This window comes from Pezoporus occidentalis, unplaced genomic scaffold (genome assembly GCF_034315485.1).
Source record: "Pezoporus occidentalis ecotype Australia unplaced genomic scaffold, CSIRO_AGI_Poc_V1 ctg4, whole genome shotgun sequence".
Lineage (NCBI taxonomy): Eukaryota > Metazoa > Chordata > Aves > Psittaciformes > Psittacidae > Pezoporus > Pezoporus occidentalis.
The window spans coordinates 4034436-4053734 of record NW_026915724.1 but is presented as its reverse complement, the minus strand read 5'-3'; the positions used below and the strand labels follow the sequence as shown (position 1 = coordinate 4053734).

Sequence of the window (19299 nt, the reverse complement as noted above, 5' to 3'; positions counted from 1 at the left end):
GAACATGGTGATAATTCCATGAACACTTAAAATATTTGGAGATCCAATCTGATTATTGTCTATAATGTGATTTTCTTCTTTTAATTTTGATTTTTTTCAAGATGTAAAGTCTAGCTATTCTCTGAAAGAAGGTTGTTAGTATTTTTCCTTTATTCCCATAGAAAATTAGCTTTGGTGGTAGAAGCAGTGACTTTTACCTTTTTGCTCTCAGGTAAGAATTAGCGAGCATGGCTTCACTAAGAAGAAATCCAGCCTGACCAATTTGGTGGCCTTCTATGATGGGACTATGGAACTGATGGACAGGGGCAGAGCAGTTGGTGTCATCTACCTGGACTTGTGCAAAGCATTCAACACTGTCCCACACAAAATCCTTGTCTCTAAATTGGAGAGACATTAATTTGATAGGTGGACCACATGGTGGTTAAAGAACTGACTGGATGGCTGCACACGAAGAGTTGTGCTCAGTGTCAATCTCCGGCTGGAGACCAGTAACGAGTGGCGTCCCTCAGGGATCGGTGTTGGGACTGGTCTTGTTCAGCATCTTTGTTGGTGACATGGACGGTGGGATTGAGTGCGCCCTCAGCAAGTTTGTCGATGACACCAGGCTGTGTGGTTTGGTTGATACGCTGAAGGGAAGGAATGCCATCCAGAGGGACCTTGACACACTTGTGAGGTGGGCTGATGGCAACCTCATGAAGTTTAACCATGCCAAGTGCAAGGTCCTACACCTGGGTGAGAGCAATGCCAGGCACAGCTACAGGTTGGGCAGAGAAGAGATTCAGAGCAGCCCTGTGGAGAAGGACTTGGGGGTGCTGATCAATGAGAAAGTTAACATGAGCCGGCTTCAGTGTGCACTCACAGCCCAGAAGGCCAACCGTATCCTGGGCTGCATCAAAAGGAGGGTGACCAGCAGGTCGAAGGAGGTGATCCTGCCCCTTTACTCTGCTCTTGTGAGACCTCACTTGGAGTGTTGTGTACAGTTCTGGTGTCCTCAACATAAAAAGGACGTGGTGCTGTTGTAACAAGTCCAGAGAAGGGCCCCGAGGATGATCAGGGCACTGGAGCACCTCCTGTATGAAGACAGGCTGAGGAAGTTGGGGCTGTTCAGCCTGGAGAAGAGAAGGCTGCATGGAGACCTCAAAGAAGCCTTCCAGTAGCTGAAGCGGGCCTATAAGGATGCTGGGGATGAGCTTTTCATTAGGGACTGTAGTGATAGGACAGGGGGTAACGGGTTCAAACTTAAAACAGGGGAAGTTTAGACTGGATATAAGGAAGAAGTTCTTTCCTGTAAGGGTGGTGAGGCACTGGAATAGGTTGCCCAGGGAAGTTGTGAATGCTTCATCCTTGGTGGTGTTCAAGGCCAGGCTGGACAGAGACTTGGGTGAGGGTTTAGTGTGATGTGTCCCAGCCGATGGCAGGGAGTTTGGAACTCGGTGATCTTAAGGTCCTTTCCAACCCTAACTATTCTATGATTCTATGATTCTAAGAATTGCAGGCTTTTGTTTTAGCCAGTAAGATTTTTATTTTTTTTTTAAATTTCATTACTTTATAACTGCAAAAATCAGGAAGGCATTCTAAAGAAAAAAGTGTAAATCAGAATCAAAAGTTTATGAAACTTACTTTTTCCTTCCACAGGTTTTCACTTGACTTTGTATCTTCTTTGTAACATGCGGCTTGTATGAAGTGATTAGCAAAAGTAAATATAGATGTCTTCCTGTTTTCTAAGTGTCCAAACTCCACTGCAGTCAGTGGATATATACCCAATACAGTCAGTGACCTAAAAGTGGATATCCTTAGATACCCCAAGTGGACATACACTGGGTAGTCAACTGGGAGCTCTCTAGGCTTCCTTTATTTCTTCATTGATGAGAGTGCCATTGACATTGGTATGAAGACTGCTGTGTTTAATTTTCTTAATTTGGAGCTGTATCCCATCAAAATGTAGTTTAAGCTAAGCCACCTAGTCTCTTTGTTTGGTCAGGTGTAAGAGACGGATATCTTGTCAGTGCCATTCATTCTTCCTGCTTTAAACATCTAATTTAAACCATGAAATCGGAGCATAATACTGCCAAAATCTATGCGTGCTCCGCCATTGTCTGTAGAAGTCTGTATAGTTGAAAACAAAACCTGTAATTGTTGTGTAGTTACTGTTATCAATTACAGGGCAAGATAGAATGTCTCTTAATTAACTTAATAACCTGGTAGGTACGTTTAGACGTAGCTAATTAGAGCTTTCTTGTAATTTGGCCTAGGATTAATAGACTGTGAAGACTGTTTCATTTGTATTAAATGCATGGACAGTCACAAGGAGATTGAAATTTGAGCCTGCATTGGATAACTAATAGAGGACCTCAGGACAGCACAATAGTGAAAGATTATTATCTTCATAAAGAATTAATATATTAAGTCACTAGACCTGTTTTGGTTTTTGTTTTGAGTTTTGTTGGGAGGGTGTTTAGTGTTTGGTTTTTTTGTGGGTTTGTTTGTTTGTTTTTTTTCTCCCCCAAGATCTTTTGCAAGAGCTATTTGCTTTGTTAATATGTGCATTAATCTCTCTCCTGGAAACATTCACAGATCACCCTTTCACATTTTCTTGTACTAGTCTGTCTTGCATAGTTTAATAAAACAGTGAATGTTAAAGCATATGAAGATACCATTACAGAAGAAAGTAGAAATAACTGTTTTCATTTTTGGTTTGCACATTGCAAGGTAAAATCCTTCGAGGAGATAATTGCCGGTGTTTCTGGAGCTTATATCACCTTTCTACCTGTTCTTTCTCAGGGCAGAACCTAATTTGGGGCAATACAGTGGGGGAAACAGCTGAAATGAATGTATTTCACACTAGTGCTCCAGTCTATAGTAATCATGGAAGTTCTGTTTCACCCCTTTTCGGTGCAGCAGTGCATCTCATGTGTGCAAAGGGAATTAATAGCTACTGACATCTGAACAGGCTTCTTCACTTCTTGCACAGATGCAAAGCAGGGCAGTTTCCACTGATAGAAAAGAAAAAAGGACATAGAGTAAAAGGAATTCATACACAGCAGTGGAAAGAAGAAAGGAGGAGAGAGATTATGGGTAGTAAACAATTCATCTGGAAGCATGGAGACTCAGTCTGCCATGATTTTTTATTTGTTCTTATAATGCATACTGTGCAGAACATCTTAAAAAGGTAGGCAAAACTTTAATTTTTCTAATTTGAATTAGGTGAAATTGTGAACAAGTAGGAAACTTAGAAACTTGACCTGGAAAAGCAAAAAGTATAATTGATATTTTTGAGACATGTAAGTGTCTTGCATTTCTGTTTTCATGCATAGTTGAAACTTATCTGTTGAATTTTTCATCAAGAAATGAATCTCATTTTCAATGATCTTGTGCCATTTTTATTCTGCTGTTAATGCAGAGGAGGCTTCATTGAGACTAGTTGGTCTTTTCCTTTTCTTTTTCTTGTGAAACCTTGCCTACTTAGCACATTGTGAGTCAGATCAGGCTGTTGCTAACCAAAAGGGAATTTTATTTTTGCAAGTTGTTGTATATTTAAGTTTTTCTTATTTAATACCTTCACTTTTGTAATTCTTTTTTAAACATTTCAAAGTTGTGAAAGTATATTTAGAGTACCATGTAGTATGTTATTCCTGTTGTCTCTTAAGATGTCATCTGAGTAACAGATGAGAGCATTAAATAAACTTTGGGTAATTTCAGCAGAAGTTTATGATCGTTTTACTAGGTCCTACGATAAGACTAGCCCAACAGATTTTCCTAATGAGGAGAGAACCTGCCTAACAGGCATTCCTAATCTGCAATATCTGTTCATTGAAGTTTCTGTTTGTACCTAAAAAGATGAGCTGAGAGCTCACTAAGTACAGTTACTGCCTATGTGAATTTTTTTTGCCTTTTTTGTTTTATAGTTTGTTGGTTTTTTTTTGCTTCTCTTGCCTCTCCCACCCCTCCACCCCATGGCAGGCAGAAAACCTATTTCCTTGTAGTTGCCAATTTGCTGGGATGACAAGAGTCTCAAAGGAAGCATGAGCTTGAAGAGTGTGTGTTAAGGGCTGAGCAGATGGAGTTAGGTCCTTTGGGTGGCAGAATTTAGTAGGAGGGCAAAGGCAGTGAGAATTGTGGAGTTGTGATCCTACTTCTGACTCTGTGTGTAGCAGAAGGATGTGGAAGTAGGTAACACCTCCTGCGTGTGAGTGTGGATTTACAGAGTGTACATCTGAAATTGTTACCACTGCTGTTGTTATTGCTGCTTGGGGTGGAGGTGTTCTTTGCACATCCTGCAGAGGGGTAAGTTGGAGACCACTTTCACACCTTGCTTGGAATGGCTTGAGAAGCAAATACATAAAAACTTCTTCACTCCCCTTTTGCAACAGAATACTCGTAGGAAAGAGTAGGAATACTCGTAGGAAAGAGTCTTTCTTAAGTGCCAGGCTTTGCAATCTGTGTCATCTTCGTGTCGACTTAAAGCTGTATTTACTTTTAATGCCATCTCTGAAAGTGCTTGAGGCAAGTCAGTTTGAGTCTTATTAAACAAATAAGTAGTATTTTTATTTTTTTAACTGCATACTATTTTCAGTTCATGATGATTCGAAGAATGTTATTTCTTTTTTTGGTTTAGGTGCACAGGATCAGTACAACTGATTTGTTACTCCAGAGAGATAAAAGTAGCCTGTATCTATAGTTCTGTCGTCTTTTCTACTTGCAGTCACAGAATAGAAGTGATTATACTCTGAGACAGCACAGATCACTCAGGCCTTATTGTCAATATATTAACAGTAGATAAAAAGTGGTCCTTCTGAATAGGAACTAATTTCACATCACCTTGAAATAGCACTTTTTTTTCTTTTTGTAGTTTGTGCAGTTATGTTCTTTAGTTTTATTGCTATGTCTCAGGATAAAGTAACAAATCATGTAATCAGTTTTATTTTATTAGGTCTGTTTCTGTTAATTAAAGACCTTTTTTTCTTGTGACAAGCAAATCAGTGATGGCAACAGTCAAGTATCATTTATCTTACATTGATACAAGCATTCTGAAATTTTTCATCCCTGTACTGCCTTTTTTATTTCTGCATTAATTTTGTAATGTATTATTAATAGATTGTCACCTGTGCATGTCTTTAATAAAAACAAGATGATGAGAACTGAGATACATGCATTGATGCTATTAATTTTTTAATCTAAGAGAAAAATGATTTTCAAACCACGATTCAGAGAAATTATTTCAATTACAAGTCAGCTATTACAGATTGACACTTTTCCTTTGGTAAGAGAATTCTCTGCAGTGGAATTCCTACAGCTGTTCTAGTCTATCAGAAGCACAAGATTACATCTTTCCACTTGTCACTAATTCTGCATTTTGGCAGAGGAAAAAAGAAAGGTTTGCTGTTAGAGTGTTGCCAAGCAACTAAAATATGAGCTTCTCCAATATCTGGATTTTTCTTGTGTGATCTATATCAGAGGGTTTCTCCTACCTTGGTGAGAGACAGTCTCAATGAAGTTAGACTCCATAGCTTTGCTGTTTCTAAGATTAGTAACTAGATTAATTTCTTCCTGTGGAGTTCCATTTCCAAAGCAAAGACTTTTTTTTTTTTTTTGGTTCCCTGTAGATAGTGATCACAAATCACACTAGGGATGATAATGGCTTCACAAGACATGAGATTGGGCATGTTTTCTCCTTTTTATTCTCAGAAGTTACATTTCTCTTTCTGAAATGGAAAGCTTCTTTCTGTCTCATTTTCACTTATACCTAATTGTTTATACTACTACTTGAATAAAAAGAATGGAAAGGCTTGGAGTGGACAAAGATAACTTGTCTTGTTATGGTAATAATCCTACATGCAGTTACTCACATTTACTGTTAGTGAGTATACTGGCTCTTAAGTATTCAAATAATTTGGGGTAAATTTGAACAGGTAGTTGAAATTGGGTTGTTTAACGTAAATTCCAATGGATAATGTGACTTTGTGGGTTAAGAGCATTTCAGACATGAACATTTCATAGGGCAAAGCTAGTAGTAGTTTGAGGAGATAGATGTTTCCGGCTGTTTTCTTCAAAGTTGAAAACAGGCTTTTCCTTTATAAATGCTCCTTTACTTTTGGTAAATACTAGATTAGTTTGGGTGCAATATCCCACTAATTTTTTGTATTGTTTTCATTTTCTAAAGGAATTGATGACCAAACTGATAACAGAAACACCTGACCAGCCAATCCCATTTCTAATTGATCATCTTCAGTCGAAACAGGGGAACCGCAATCCGCTTCAGAGGACCTTGTCTGGCTCTGCTGCACTTTGGGCAGAGAGTGAAACATCAGGTATGTTCTGTATGCTGGAAAGGGCTCATCTCCAGTATAATCTTCCCACACTTTTGTCCATGATTTCCTGGATACATGTTTACCTACTGAATGGGTACTACTCTGTGGTTTTGAGCATGCACAGTAAATCCTGTCTGCCCAGTAGATGATACTGAATTGGATATATATTGTTGCCTCTAAGCTTAGCCTATGTACATATGTGAGCATGAGTTGGAGTTACAGAGTGGAAACAGTCACAGTCTCAATAAAAAGGAAGGTACATATAAAGGTCCCTTGATTTCCCTGCTGTCCTCTTTGCTTTCCCTTCTCTTTGCTTTGTTTTCCTTTACTCTCCTGTGGTGTACTTTTGCTTGAGATTAGCCTCTATTGAGGTATTTTCCTTAATACACATTTTTAACAACCCATCTTTCCAACACTTAATGAGAGATGCTATTACTACTTTATGAACTCCAGTGTGAATAAATTATGATTGTAGATCTTCAGAATCATTAAAAACATTTCTGAAATAATATCTGCTCTGATTCTAAAGTAGAAATTTTAGCTTTGATATTCTATGTCAAGCTACTCTTAGAATTTGGTTTATTTAAAAAGTGGCTTACAGATCTCAAATATTTGCTGATAGTCAAAATGTTAGTTACCTGCAAATTTACTTTTTACTTAAAATGTAAAGTTTTAAGCACAGGAAATAAAACATGTAAGAGAATGAATGGAGTTTAAGGACATTTTCATAACAAAAAATAACATGTTATGTTTAATGAAAAACATGTTAATGAATTTCTAAATTTTGATACTTAGGAAATTTAAGAAATATATGAAATTTCATATAAATTGGAAATAGGAGAGAAAAAGAAGAGCAGATTTTAGTTTGGACTGTTAGGTTTGGTTTTTTTTTCTGGATTGTTTATCAAGTCTTTGAAAAATGACCCTACAAATGTTATAATTGCCTGATTTGATTCTTTTGACAGAAAATAAAGGAGCAAGGAGAGATTTTAGAAGCTATGATAAACCTTGGCAGGTAAATGCAAAAAAACCTAAAAAGTCAAAGAGTGACCTTGCCGTGTCCAACATTTCTCCACCATCACCGGAGTCCAAGTCATGTAAGAAAGCTTCAGTGCATAATTAATTCCTGCATATTTCCAAACCCATAGTATGTTTTTCTGATGAATTAGGATTAAAATGGAAAACAAAGTATGAGCAGTTGAAATGGCTAGATATATATGTTAGAAGAGTTTGATTCTTACTTTACTTTCACTTCAATTTTGAGTATTTAATACCCTATGTTGTCATCTATAGATAAAATAGAATTTTAGACAGATAAAAACCAGAAGCCTATCTGGGTGTCATGCACAGTTTTATATTCAGATACCAATTATGATTTGATGTTCTATGTTCATTGCCATTTTGCATATGTAAAATCTGTTCTGTTGATATTGGTCCTAAAAGACAAGTTTTTTCAGCAGGTCAGGCAATGCAAAACTATGAATTATGAACAGATACTGTTCAAGATATGGGGCAGAGTCAGCAGAAGAGGTGTGCAGCTCCGAGGGTTGCTGAAGGAATTTAAATGTACACTGAAAGAAAAGGCAGAGTAGAAATAGGGTGACTGAAGAGAATGTTGTCAATGACCTGTAAAATAAAAGTAATAAAAATAGAGGCAGCAAGCCTTAATGAAATACAGTGCTTCCTGTGTACTGGCTGTAGAAGAAATTTAATTTTTAAGCTCGATTTTTAATGGAATTTTTACCCAAATAAATATTTCTCCAATCTATTTACTTATACATGTGTAGGTACACACCCAAGTGTGTATACAAGGTATCTTCTCCAAAATAAACTGCAAAATTGTATTTTCTTCAGTTGGCTATTGTAGCTTTTTGAAATTTTCAGAATAGCTGAATCTTTTTAATAACTCAGAGTGTGATTAGGTTAACCAGATCAGATCAGAGATTTATAGTATGCTGCAATAGAAGGCTTGCTGTTTTTCCTCTGAAAGCAAGATGGGGAAAACTAGGCTTCAGTGGAGTCAAAAATCTCCCAGTGGCCTCAGTAGGTCAAAATATAGCTCAGCAATGGTTAAAGTAAATCATGATAGATCTGTGCAATAGAGATGCTGTGCTTTTGGGTTATTGACAGTCTTGTATGATACATTTTTGGTAGAATAAGTAACTGTAACAAGTAAAAAATAGCTGTACAAGTAGATGTGTCCAATTGCACAAATTTATGGATTATTTATTCTGAAAATGGAGCATGTGTCTCTGTTTCTTCTTCATGAAGCACATTCCCTGCTTCAGAAACACTCAAATCCCTGGCAGTGTTCAAGGCCAAGCTAGACAGGGCCTTTGGCAACATAGTCTAGTGGGAGGGGTCCCTGGCCATGGCAGGGACTTTGGAACTAGATAATCTTTTAAGTTCCCTTCCAACCCTAACCATTCTATGATTCTATATCTTTCTATGGGCACATTAATTTTTATACTGGTCCAAAAGAAGCATGTAGATTTTGAGAAGTGGTCATAGTCACTCATAATCGGAGTTTAAGCTAATAGTCTTTGCTGGATAACAGCAATTTATGGAGATAAACTGTTAGAAACAGTAGCCAAAGGTGTTGTGAGCTGTTCCTGTCATCATGCTGTGTTCTTGTCCTCCCTTAGTGTGCTTGCACTTCAAACTCTGTGTTAAGCATAAAGTAACTTCTGTGCCATCTCCTATAGATCTCAAGTTCTCAGTCTTTATCCTCTTAGTGGTGTGACTTCGTGTCACTCCCTTCATTTGTGTGCCTGCTGCAGGTATCTTGATTGTTGGTCTTTAGGTTGTCTCAAGAGAAGGACAAAGAGGAGGCTGGGCTCTCTGCCATGTCAAGCAAGGAAATAATTTATACACCCAGAATATATTCGGTGTATAAATACGGACTCAAGGATCTGTCCTTGTGGCCTGAAGGACATTTAATAATGCTTTTCAGTTGCTAAGGCTTGTTCTTAAGCTACTCAAGTCCCTAAGACTGGCAGCAGAGTTTGTAGGAGTGCAGCTTTACCCACAACAGGGAAAGATAGAATTAGGGTGTGCTTAAGGCAATTGGACATACATAAATAGATGGCATTATATGTGATTTATTCTGGGCATGCTGAGAGAGGAGACTAATGTCATTGTAAGGCCATTCTGTTATCACTAAAACATCATGATGATTGTAGGAGTTCCTCATGACTAAACATCACATTGATTTTGAGCAAGGGCAAGAAGGAGTCTTTGGGGACTACAGGCTGATCAGCCTAACCTTACTTTCTGGGAGGGTTACTGAGCAAATTTTCCTGGAAGGTGTTCCCAGCTACAGCAAGGAGAGAAATATGATTGGGAACAGCAAGCATGGATTTATGAAAGCATACACTTTTGATTAGATCAACCTGATTGCCCCCTTAGATGAAATAATTGGTCCTGTAATCAGAGTAGTGGATGTTTAATATGTTGACTTTTAGCAAAACCTTGGTGAATCTCTCATAGTTTTCTTATCACTCAATTGGTAAGGTATGGCCTGGGTAAGTTGACACAAGATGTGTGGAAAGTTGACTCAGCTGTTGAATTCAAGGGATTGTGACTGACAGTGCAAAGTTCAGTAAAAACGCCTATCGCTGATGGCATGCTTAAGGGGCTGATACTGAGACCAGTACCATTTAAAAGTCTTATAACCTGAATGAGGAGGTAGAATGTTCTCTGATGTTTGCAGGTAAGACCAATCTCAGTCACACCTGAAATAACGCACAAACAAGAAACCCTGGTATCCAAGGGATCTGACCACTTGTTTGGTGTATGCAAAAACAAAGTTAAACAGAAGCTGCTGCTGTTATATGGCAAAGAAGAGGCTTGAAGCTAGGGCTCCTAGTGTGTGTGTGTTTGTGTATATATATATATATATATATATATAATTAAATATTTAGATGATCACATTCTGTATTTGAAGAAGAACAAATTTGAAACTTTCTGAATAGTTTGTGAAAGAGACTTACTACTTTCCAGCTAGCTTTTAGGCAAAGTAGTTTATCTCCTCATCACCTCAGATCACAGATCTTTTTTTTCACTCTGCTTCAGTTCATCATTCTGACCATATCTCATTTACAATTACAATGTTGTGTATTTCTAACTGTCCTTGGTCAGTCTAGGACTTTAGACCATTGTTCTCTTAGCTTTTTAATATCCTGGTACTGTGTAGACCAGTTTGGCTGTGTTATCAAAGAACTCCAATCTTAATGTTATTGTAGGATTTAAATGCATGAGTAATTTTATGCCCAATAACAATGCACCTGTTTTTGGTTTTGAGACGTAAAATGGTCATACAAATATATTAATGAAATGTATATATTAATGAGCAACTGTTCTGATTCTGTCTACAGAACATCTTAAAAATAAATATATTTTCAGATGAAAACAGTACTAATCTCGTACTGTCATCCAGTAGAAATTAAAGGTCTGTTGATTTGTGGCAAAAGTCATAACACATGTGAATGTATCTGATGTGCATGTGGGGGGTGATGCACCACCAGGACATCAGAAATACTGGAAAGCATGTCTTTACAGTCTTCTAAGATGAGATGGGAAAGTCTCATATACAAATGCTATGATGTAGAGATAATAAATCTTAATAATTGTAGGAAAATAATTTCAAAAGAAAATGTTTTATAAATCAAAAAGCAGATCAAGGGATTTAAAATTACTGATATGATGATTCTGAGGAGTTGAGTGAGCATAATAAAGGAAGGTCAGAAAATTATGAGAGGATTTTACTAAATGTGTAGTGACACGTGTATTGGAAATTATATATGTTGGACTTCATACATAGGGAAGATAATCACATATTTCAAAATATCTTAAGGAAGGGTCATACAGTCTTTACCCAGTTCTGCATGTGTCACACAAAACCCTACACTTGAAAGTGACCAGTGCTTGTTGATCTTATAGTTGGGAAGATACAAGTTTATACTGTGAAAGGACAGACGCATGCCACATGATGTAATGAAGTAGACTTTAGTTTTAGTATCCATTCATTAGTTGGAAAAATAGTTAAGTAAGAAGAACTATGTCTTCTCTAGCAGTAATAAAAATTTCAGTTCTAATTCTGCTTAACTTCCCACTCAGTTTTGGTTCAACAGAATGAGCCATAATCATTGTTCAAACGAATCCTGTTGAAACTTAGAAATGTTCCATGACAGCTCATCTGTTTCGATATACTTTCATTGAAGAACAAAATGGTTTGCTGAAACACAGCATGCAGAGCAAATTTTCACCACATTTTTAGACTGGTTTCCATCTATCCTACTAGTGAGATGCAGTCCAAGCTTCCTGTGTTTGTGTGACATTTCTCTGAAACTAAGGATCAGACCATTGTCTCTTGAGCACACTTCCTTGCTTTCCAAGGACAGAGTCTTGATACTTTCATTTTCCTGATGCAGATTGGTTCATATATTTGACTGTTGCTTACTCTGGAAGCTTTGCAGCTGTTGAGTAGAACTTCGTTTCATTCAGCTTCTGTCCCATGACAAAGTTCAAAATCATATTGTTTCTCAAAAATTCTGTCCTTTGGAAGTTTGAAAAAAAGTGGTTTGTTTCAAATTGTCATGCTATCAGATTCCAGCTTGTTGACAGTTTCTGAAACTGGAAGGTTTCTGGAAGGTTTCAGAACCTCTAAGGTATTGTCATCTTTCTACATGGCTTTACTGTATTAAATTACTGCCTGTATTTTGTTGGTACTGTAAGAATTCTGTGGTGTGGTGAGTTCAATATAAATATGGAAAGAAAAGTCTGTTGAACTGCTACTAGCCTAGAGTGAGAGATTCTATAGAATATACAGTGTTGGTACACTCAAGGGAGAACATGAGGTGGCTGGAAAAGCAGGCAGTAAAGGAGCATGTGATCTCAATATAGAACAAAGGTGATCAAAACCAGAGATATTTCATGATAGAATTTCTACTTTACCAAATATTTATTTTTACAGTTAGTAAAAGTTTACAAAAAAGTAATTGGTAGAACATTTTGTTTTCTTTAAATAAGAAAAAGGATGAGAAAAACTGAAGTGCTAATTAAGTTAATTATGCTAGGGTCTATGAATTGAGGCAATTTTTGGTCACATCAAAATTTAGATAACTATTACTGAACATAGTAGTTTCTAAACCAGGGAATTATAAATTAAATTATTGGCATTTAAAAGTATCAACCAAAGTTGCAAGCTGTCCATCTGAATAGAGGCTAGTCAGACACTAAAGGCCTGTGTCTACTCCCTAGGAACCTCCATAGCTCTTCATTGTTCTCAGAAAGAAATACATGACTTGTCTTTTCTGAACACAAAGCAGAATCGGCCTCTGACACTTCAACTTGGCCCCCTTTTCCCCTCTCCTTATTGAGGCTTTCTGTGTCTCTTCCTACTCTTATCTCTGTAGGTCGTTTTCAATGTTTCCTTTGTCTTCTGTCTTCGAGAATGTCTGTACTTACAGTCTAATGTATTAACTTCCCTAATACTAACTTAGGTTCCTGACTGGGTGTTGCAGATCGAAATATACTCTGAATTGTTGAACTTTTTTGTACATGTCTGGTTTGAAGATGGTTTGGTTTAATGTCCATAGGAGATGGAATTGCATTCTTTGTGACAGAAGAACTTAAACATACCACTGTCCCATTTCTTTATGTGGAAAAGGTGGCTGTTGACTTAACTTCAACCTTCCCTGTGGAGTTGATCCAAAGTGAAGCAGATTCTATATTCAAGCAGAGGGCAGTCAGCAGTAAGGCAAGTTTCAATAGGGATAGTTTTTTAACCCATTTTACAATAGCCATCAGAACTTGAGAAGTCTGAGCATAATTTCTGCATACCATCATAAATAGGCATTCTGAAATTCCAAATGATCCTAAGATACCACTTCTTTTTGCATGATCTATAGGAGTTGGCATTTCCTTCAGTTAATGAAACTGAATTTTGTAAGCATAAATTCATTGGTAGCTGTCAACATTGTAAATAAATATTTCAGAACTGACCAGAACATATTGGACACTGTAGGCTTTGTTTTTGAGCTTATTTTTGAGTAGTTAGCAACCATTGATAAATGCAACTGATCCGTTCTGTTGGAAATGTGGACTAGGCATCTTTATCTTCTCACTAGAATGTACCATTCTCAGAATGGTAATGCTGTGTTTGGAGACAACCGAACAATTAATCACATTTGGTGGTGGAGGCAGTGGATCGCTTCGTTCAGAACACTGGCAAAAAGAACTTGTTAAATATGAGTTCCAGAGACAGCATCATTTTTGTTTTCATTTCTACAAATTGTTCAAAATGTTCACATGGGTTATTGCAGCTATGTTAATTGTGGGTCTCAGAAACTCCTGTTCTTCTCTGCCATTGTAAGTAAAGTAAGTTCAGTAGTTGAGAAACTGTCATGTTAAAACTAAATCAAAGGTTTTGGTAATAGATAATGAATTGGAGTCTGTAGGCTCAGGATTGTGCTTCCCAAAGATTGAATTTGTTTAATTATTGGAATAAAGCTGTACAGCATGAACAATGGGGACATGTTTTGTTTCACAGTTTTTATGAAATGTTACCTGCACTTTATGATTTAAAAAAAAAAAAATGTATAAATGTTGTTTTAAAAGCTTTATTTTTTTTTTCAATAAAATGACTAGCAAAGCCAAAAGTACCCATTGCTTATTTTCATTTTGACATTTTTCCTTATTGGCCCCTAGGACACACAATTCTATTTTAATGTAAATGAAGTACCTTCATATGCAATACTTGTGTTATATTTTTCTGGCATTATTTTTATTTTAATTGCTAATATTAATTATTCCTCTTTACCAATGAAGTCACAAAAATCATCCCAAGTACACATTTATTTGTAGGTGTTTTCATTTTTACTTCACATTGACCAAGGAAAATATTTCTAGATGTTAAAATAGGATAGTTAAGTAATTATCACTCAAGGTGCTTGAGCTTGTAGACTCGTTGTGCAGCTTTTTTTCTACTGTAGGAGGCTGAACTACCAAATCTAAACTTCATCTATATATCTGTGTATATTTAGTGCCAAGGTCAATAGATCATCCTAAATGGGATTGGAGGACAAAACCGGAGAGCCATGATTTTGATGAACTAAATCATATTCTTCAAGAGAGCAAAAAACTTGGAAAAGCCCTTGAGAATCTGTCTCACAGTAAGTTGATTTTAGTTTCTTAATGTAACCATGCAGCCTGAATTGTAATTTGGAAGTATGTGTCAAGAAGTTGGTCTTTTGTTCAATGAAGACCAAGTTCATTGACATCATTAGTTACATTCTTCTGCTAACTGAAACTACTTCCCCTGCACATCCTTTCTTGTTTACATTAGTTTTCTGATAGTTTAGTGATATGAATTAGATCAACACAAGAGGCTGGCTTAATGAAAAAGCTGGAACATGCTTCTTGGGTGGTAGCAGTTAGATTGGATTAACTTTTGTGAAACCTTAACCTCATTCATAGAGATCAGACCTGTCATTAAAAAACATTTAGGTGTTTTGTATCCTTGACCCCAGTTAATTTCTTCCAATGTTCAAAAGCAATTAAAATCTTTTAAAGCATCTCAAATAAATACTCAAAAACATAGTAGCCAATTAATTCCTAACAAAACCCAGGTATTATCCTTTAAAAGACATGGTCAAACATGAGCAGTGTTTAAAAATAGTATACTAATGTAAGGAGTAGCCCTGAGAATTACTGGATATCATGAGGAATAGCTTGATAGCTTTTTTTTTTTTTTTTTTTTTCTTGTAGAAGAGAATTCTGAAGTATATTGGTGAGAGCAAAAACTAATAACAATTATCAAAATATGAAAAGTATTCTCTGTCATGGTGCATGAAAACCAGGTGGTGTGGGAAACACTTGAAAGAGAAATATTTTCTTTCTCCTCTCATTAAATTTTATCCATGTCACTTCTTGATTCACTGGAGAAATTGCAGATGGTGAGGTCAGAAAAAGAGCTGAATAAAGAATGTTCTGTGGAGGATTTTGAGTTTCATCATTTTTCCAAATTGTGTCAAATATACCCAACTAGTTTGTCCAGATTCCCTCTCTCAAAAATGTTTTAGATTGATCACAACAATTATATTCTGAGCAATTTTCATATTTTTATTAATTATTGTAGTATACATTACAGGACTCTTTTCAAATGTATTTCTAGTAAATTGGTCTGTGGCTCTTAGGAAGCTAAACCACCTCCAATTAGGGTCTCTGATTTGCCAGTTAGGGTCTCTCCACTATTGCCTGACCGTGTTACTGCGATGGGTGGAAGTGTCATTTTCAAGCCTTTCTCCTTTAGAGTCTTGTTAGCAAGCTTAACACAGATACAGAAACAACTTTTTTCAGTTTCAGAAAGGGTTATTTATTCACTGTCTGGAGATACAAACCAATCACATGTGCAAGTTCATTAATAGAGAACTAAATCCACTCTTCAATCCTACATCTTTGTCCTTCCTCATGATTATTGTGTAGGTTCCTCTGAGCTCTGTCTTCTTTATACCTAAAGTATAGTTTGCAGCGTCCTATACCTCTCTTTGCCACAGAGCTTTCTAACTGGAGTACAAAACGCTGCAGCTCTTCTGGGTCCTACGTTGGACCAGAGGTGAATGTACCTGGTCAGTCTTGTTGGAGTCAGATTTTCATAGAGTTATTTCAGAAATGAAACATTCTTCACAATTCCTTGTTAGTACTTGATGTTTTCTGATGATTTAGCTGCGTAATACAGAATTTTAATCCTGTCCCCCAGAGTGCTTTAAATCACTTTCAGCCTGATACTAAGTTCACTTTCATGAATATGCTCTCTATTTCTTCATCCAGATCATTAACGGAAATATTGTCAGACCTCTTCATGATTCCATTTCAGATCTGACAGCCAGCCCTTGAAAGCTACTCAGTAAGTGCATTTTTTTACCCACCAGATGTTATCTAGCTTGCAGTGATTTCACCTAGAATAGTCTCTAATTTGTTTACTGGAGTATCATCTAGGACAGTAAACAAAGTCTTACTATAGCTGAAGTATTTTACATCTACTTCCTCCTCGTACCCACTAAGCAAGTTTCCCCGTTGAAAAAGCAGTAAGTATTATTATTTGATACGACTCTTTCATAATAAATTCCTGTCAGATGGTTCTTATCACCTTTCTTATCCATTAAAGGTTGATATTGTGGTTTAAAACCAGTCAGGCAGCTCGTTTGCTCACAGAACCATAAATTGTTTATTTAATAATTTTGTCAAGTATTCTTGCTGCTGTCAGATTTAGGCTTGCTGGTTGGTAGTTCCCACATCTTCCCTTTTTCTTTCTGCAGAAATATACTCACCCTTTTCTGTCCTCTCCATTCCTGAATGACGGTTGCTAATGGATTAGAGGTTTCTTCTTAAAGAGCACTGAAGTGCTCTAGAGTGAATTTCACAAGATTCTGCGAACTTAAATATATCTAAGTCATCAGAATATCTTTCAGCTTTCTGTCATCTTGCTTGCAGATTTTCCTCTTAAAATCACTAGCATTAAGCATCTAGCCACAATTAATTTTGTTTTAAATACTGAAGCAGTGAAAGTATTCAATACTGGGATTTCTTTGTTATTTGCTTTCCTTCTCTTTGATATAGTAGCTCTGCATTTTACTTTCTTCCCCTTTCCTAGTGTATTTATAGTATCTCTTATTGTGTGGGTTTTGTTTGGGTTTTTTTGGTTCTTTTCTTTTCTTTGATGGTAGTCGCTCATTTTGGACTTTAGCCTTTTTGATTGTGTCATTTAAACACTTGCATTAGTTTAATTCCAAACTGTATGTCCTTGTTTTCAGTTTTTGTACTTCTGATTTTCAGATCATTTCAGGAAATAAACCTCTTCTGTGCTGAGATTTCTTACATACTAGGATGATGCAAAACTTCAAAATAAAAAATGTGACAAGTTTGGAAAAAAAACAAAAGATCATTTTGACAATAAATGTGGATTTGTTGTTTTCCCAAAGGTAGAATATGGATTGCGCTTAGAGGGTTTCAATGATGAGACATATCTGTAACCTTAAAAGTGTAAGACACATGAAACACATCTGTGCTGTATCCAAACAAACATCCCATGTGGTAAATTTTATAAAGTCATGGCAAGGTCGTGTTTCTGCTGTGTTAATGCCTCTATTGGGCAGGCTAGTCAGTGCTTTTGGTTCTACAAGCACTTCTGTGAAATCTGGGGGTCTAATAGTATATTTAATACTAATGTTGTTTCAAAGCGGCATGGCATTTTTAAAGATAAGATTTAGATCTCATTGTGAGTTTCCAGGATTTAATTACTGCTGTGCAGCTGACACAGCCTGTGAATTAAATTCTAGTTTCTATTGCTTCATTCATTGTACAGTCTAGATACCTGCTTTGAGACAAACCTGTGTACTTCACACAAAATTACAACTTCTAGATAAGTTTGGAAGATGAGGCTGAAGCACTTGCATGTCTGGTCTCTCCTGTGTTCAGTCCTCCTAGTGCTCAAAACTGACCTTCCTTATATTTGAAGCCCTCCTCCCAAGCCCCATCAAGACAATATGTAATTCTGTGCTGCAGTAGATCTGAGAAACGAAAGTGACTTCACACTCAATGTTAAAAGTATCTTTGGAGTTTTGAAAGACTGGAGGAGGGTATTGCCATAATTGTGGTCTACATTGGAGATTGGTGATACACCGTTTTCCAGAGGCCTACCCATGCGGGAAGGCTGGGTTTTGCTTGTTTCTCCAATCAGCTGTGCATCATGGAAGTGGATTTTGAGATTTAAGGCAATGATTTAGGGGTGATTTTGATTTATGAAGCAACATACGGGGATATAGTGCATTTCCTTGCGCATGTTTTGTTTTCTTCAGTTGCAAGGCCTCTCATCTTTATTGCTATCATTCCTCTTCCTCAGCTGATCGTAATTAAAAAGAGTTCCATGCTGTTTCAGGTGTATGCATTTGTATTTCCCCTTTTGGTCTGGGTGTCTTTTAAACAGAGTTAAAGTATCCTGTATAGCAAAGGGTCTTGCTCTTGAATATACTTGTCTTCACCTCCCATCTCCTAAGGATAGAAAAATAGATAAGAGATGGAAAACAGTGAATTCTAAGTGTTTTGAGTAGGATAAATGAGTGCTAAAACAGCAAGAGCATACTGCAAAATAGGTGTGAAGCCTGCCTGCTATGTCAACAGCTTTACATCTTCTATATAAATAGTTTAAGGATTAGAGTACATATTAGAAGTGTGTGTATTGGATGTTTCAATTTATACATGGTAACAGCATTTTAAGACACGTAATGTGTTCTACTAAGGGAGAGTACTTTTTCATGGTTGCATCTAGTCTTTCAACAGAGATAACCAACATTTTGTTAGTCATGTTTGAATCCTTGTTAAGGCCAGGTATCTACTACAGATCAGAGGGGAAAAACAAATTTATCATGTTTTGAATCCAATTGACCTTGTAAGGTCAGAAGTGCTAATAACATTAACCAAAGCCATTAGCTAACCAATCCACATCAGTTGCTTCAAGGGAACCCCAGAAATAATAGTATCTATCTATCACCAGTAAAAAAAAAGTAGTCATTTGTTTCTTCATATGGAAGGGGAGTAATCAGTCAATAATCAGTAAAGAAGAAAACCATTTGCCATCTAGAAGGAAATATTGCTGAGGACCATAAAGAATCATAGAATCACAGAATAGCTGAAGTTGGCAGGGACTTGTAGAGGTCATCTCATCCAAACCAACTGCTTAAGCAGGGACACCTAGAGCTGGTTGTCCAGGCCTATATCCACAGCTCTTGATCAAGAAGAACAAAAAGATCTCTGAGTCCTTCTGGAGTATCTCAAAGTTATTTCTCATAACGTTAGAAACAGTTATGTTTATGCATAGCTTAAGAAAGACAACCATGATCTTACCCCTTTAAGAGAAAGTTAAAATAGTGAAACATAAATCTTTTATGGGGAAGAAGATAAACAACAAAAGTAAAAATCTCCTGTAACGATA

The 19299-nt window shown here is 36.7% G+C and overlaps 1 protein-coding gene across 4 annotated transcripts in view; it reads left to right on the top strand.

The window, feature by feature from the left end:
* Positions 1-19299, top strand: part of CUNH8orf34 (chromosome unknown C8orf34 homolog) — a 166393-nt gene that overhangs the window by 26747 nt on the left and 120347 nt on the right. For 3 of the 4 annotated variants that reach the window (XM_062633227.1, XM_062633226.1, XM_062633225.1), the window contains exons 2-4: positions 6161-6308; positions 7274-7405; positions 14354-14482. In XM_062633227.1, coding sequence (XP_062489211.1) covers positions 6161-6308; positions 7274-7405; positions 14354-14482 — 409 coding nt within the window. The remainder of the gene's footprint in view (positions 1-6160; positions 6309-7273; positions 7406-14353; positions 14483-19299) is intronic. The other variant, XM_062633228.1, reaches the window with a different exon arrangement.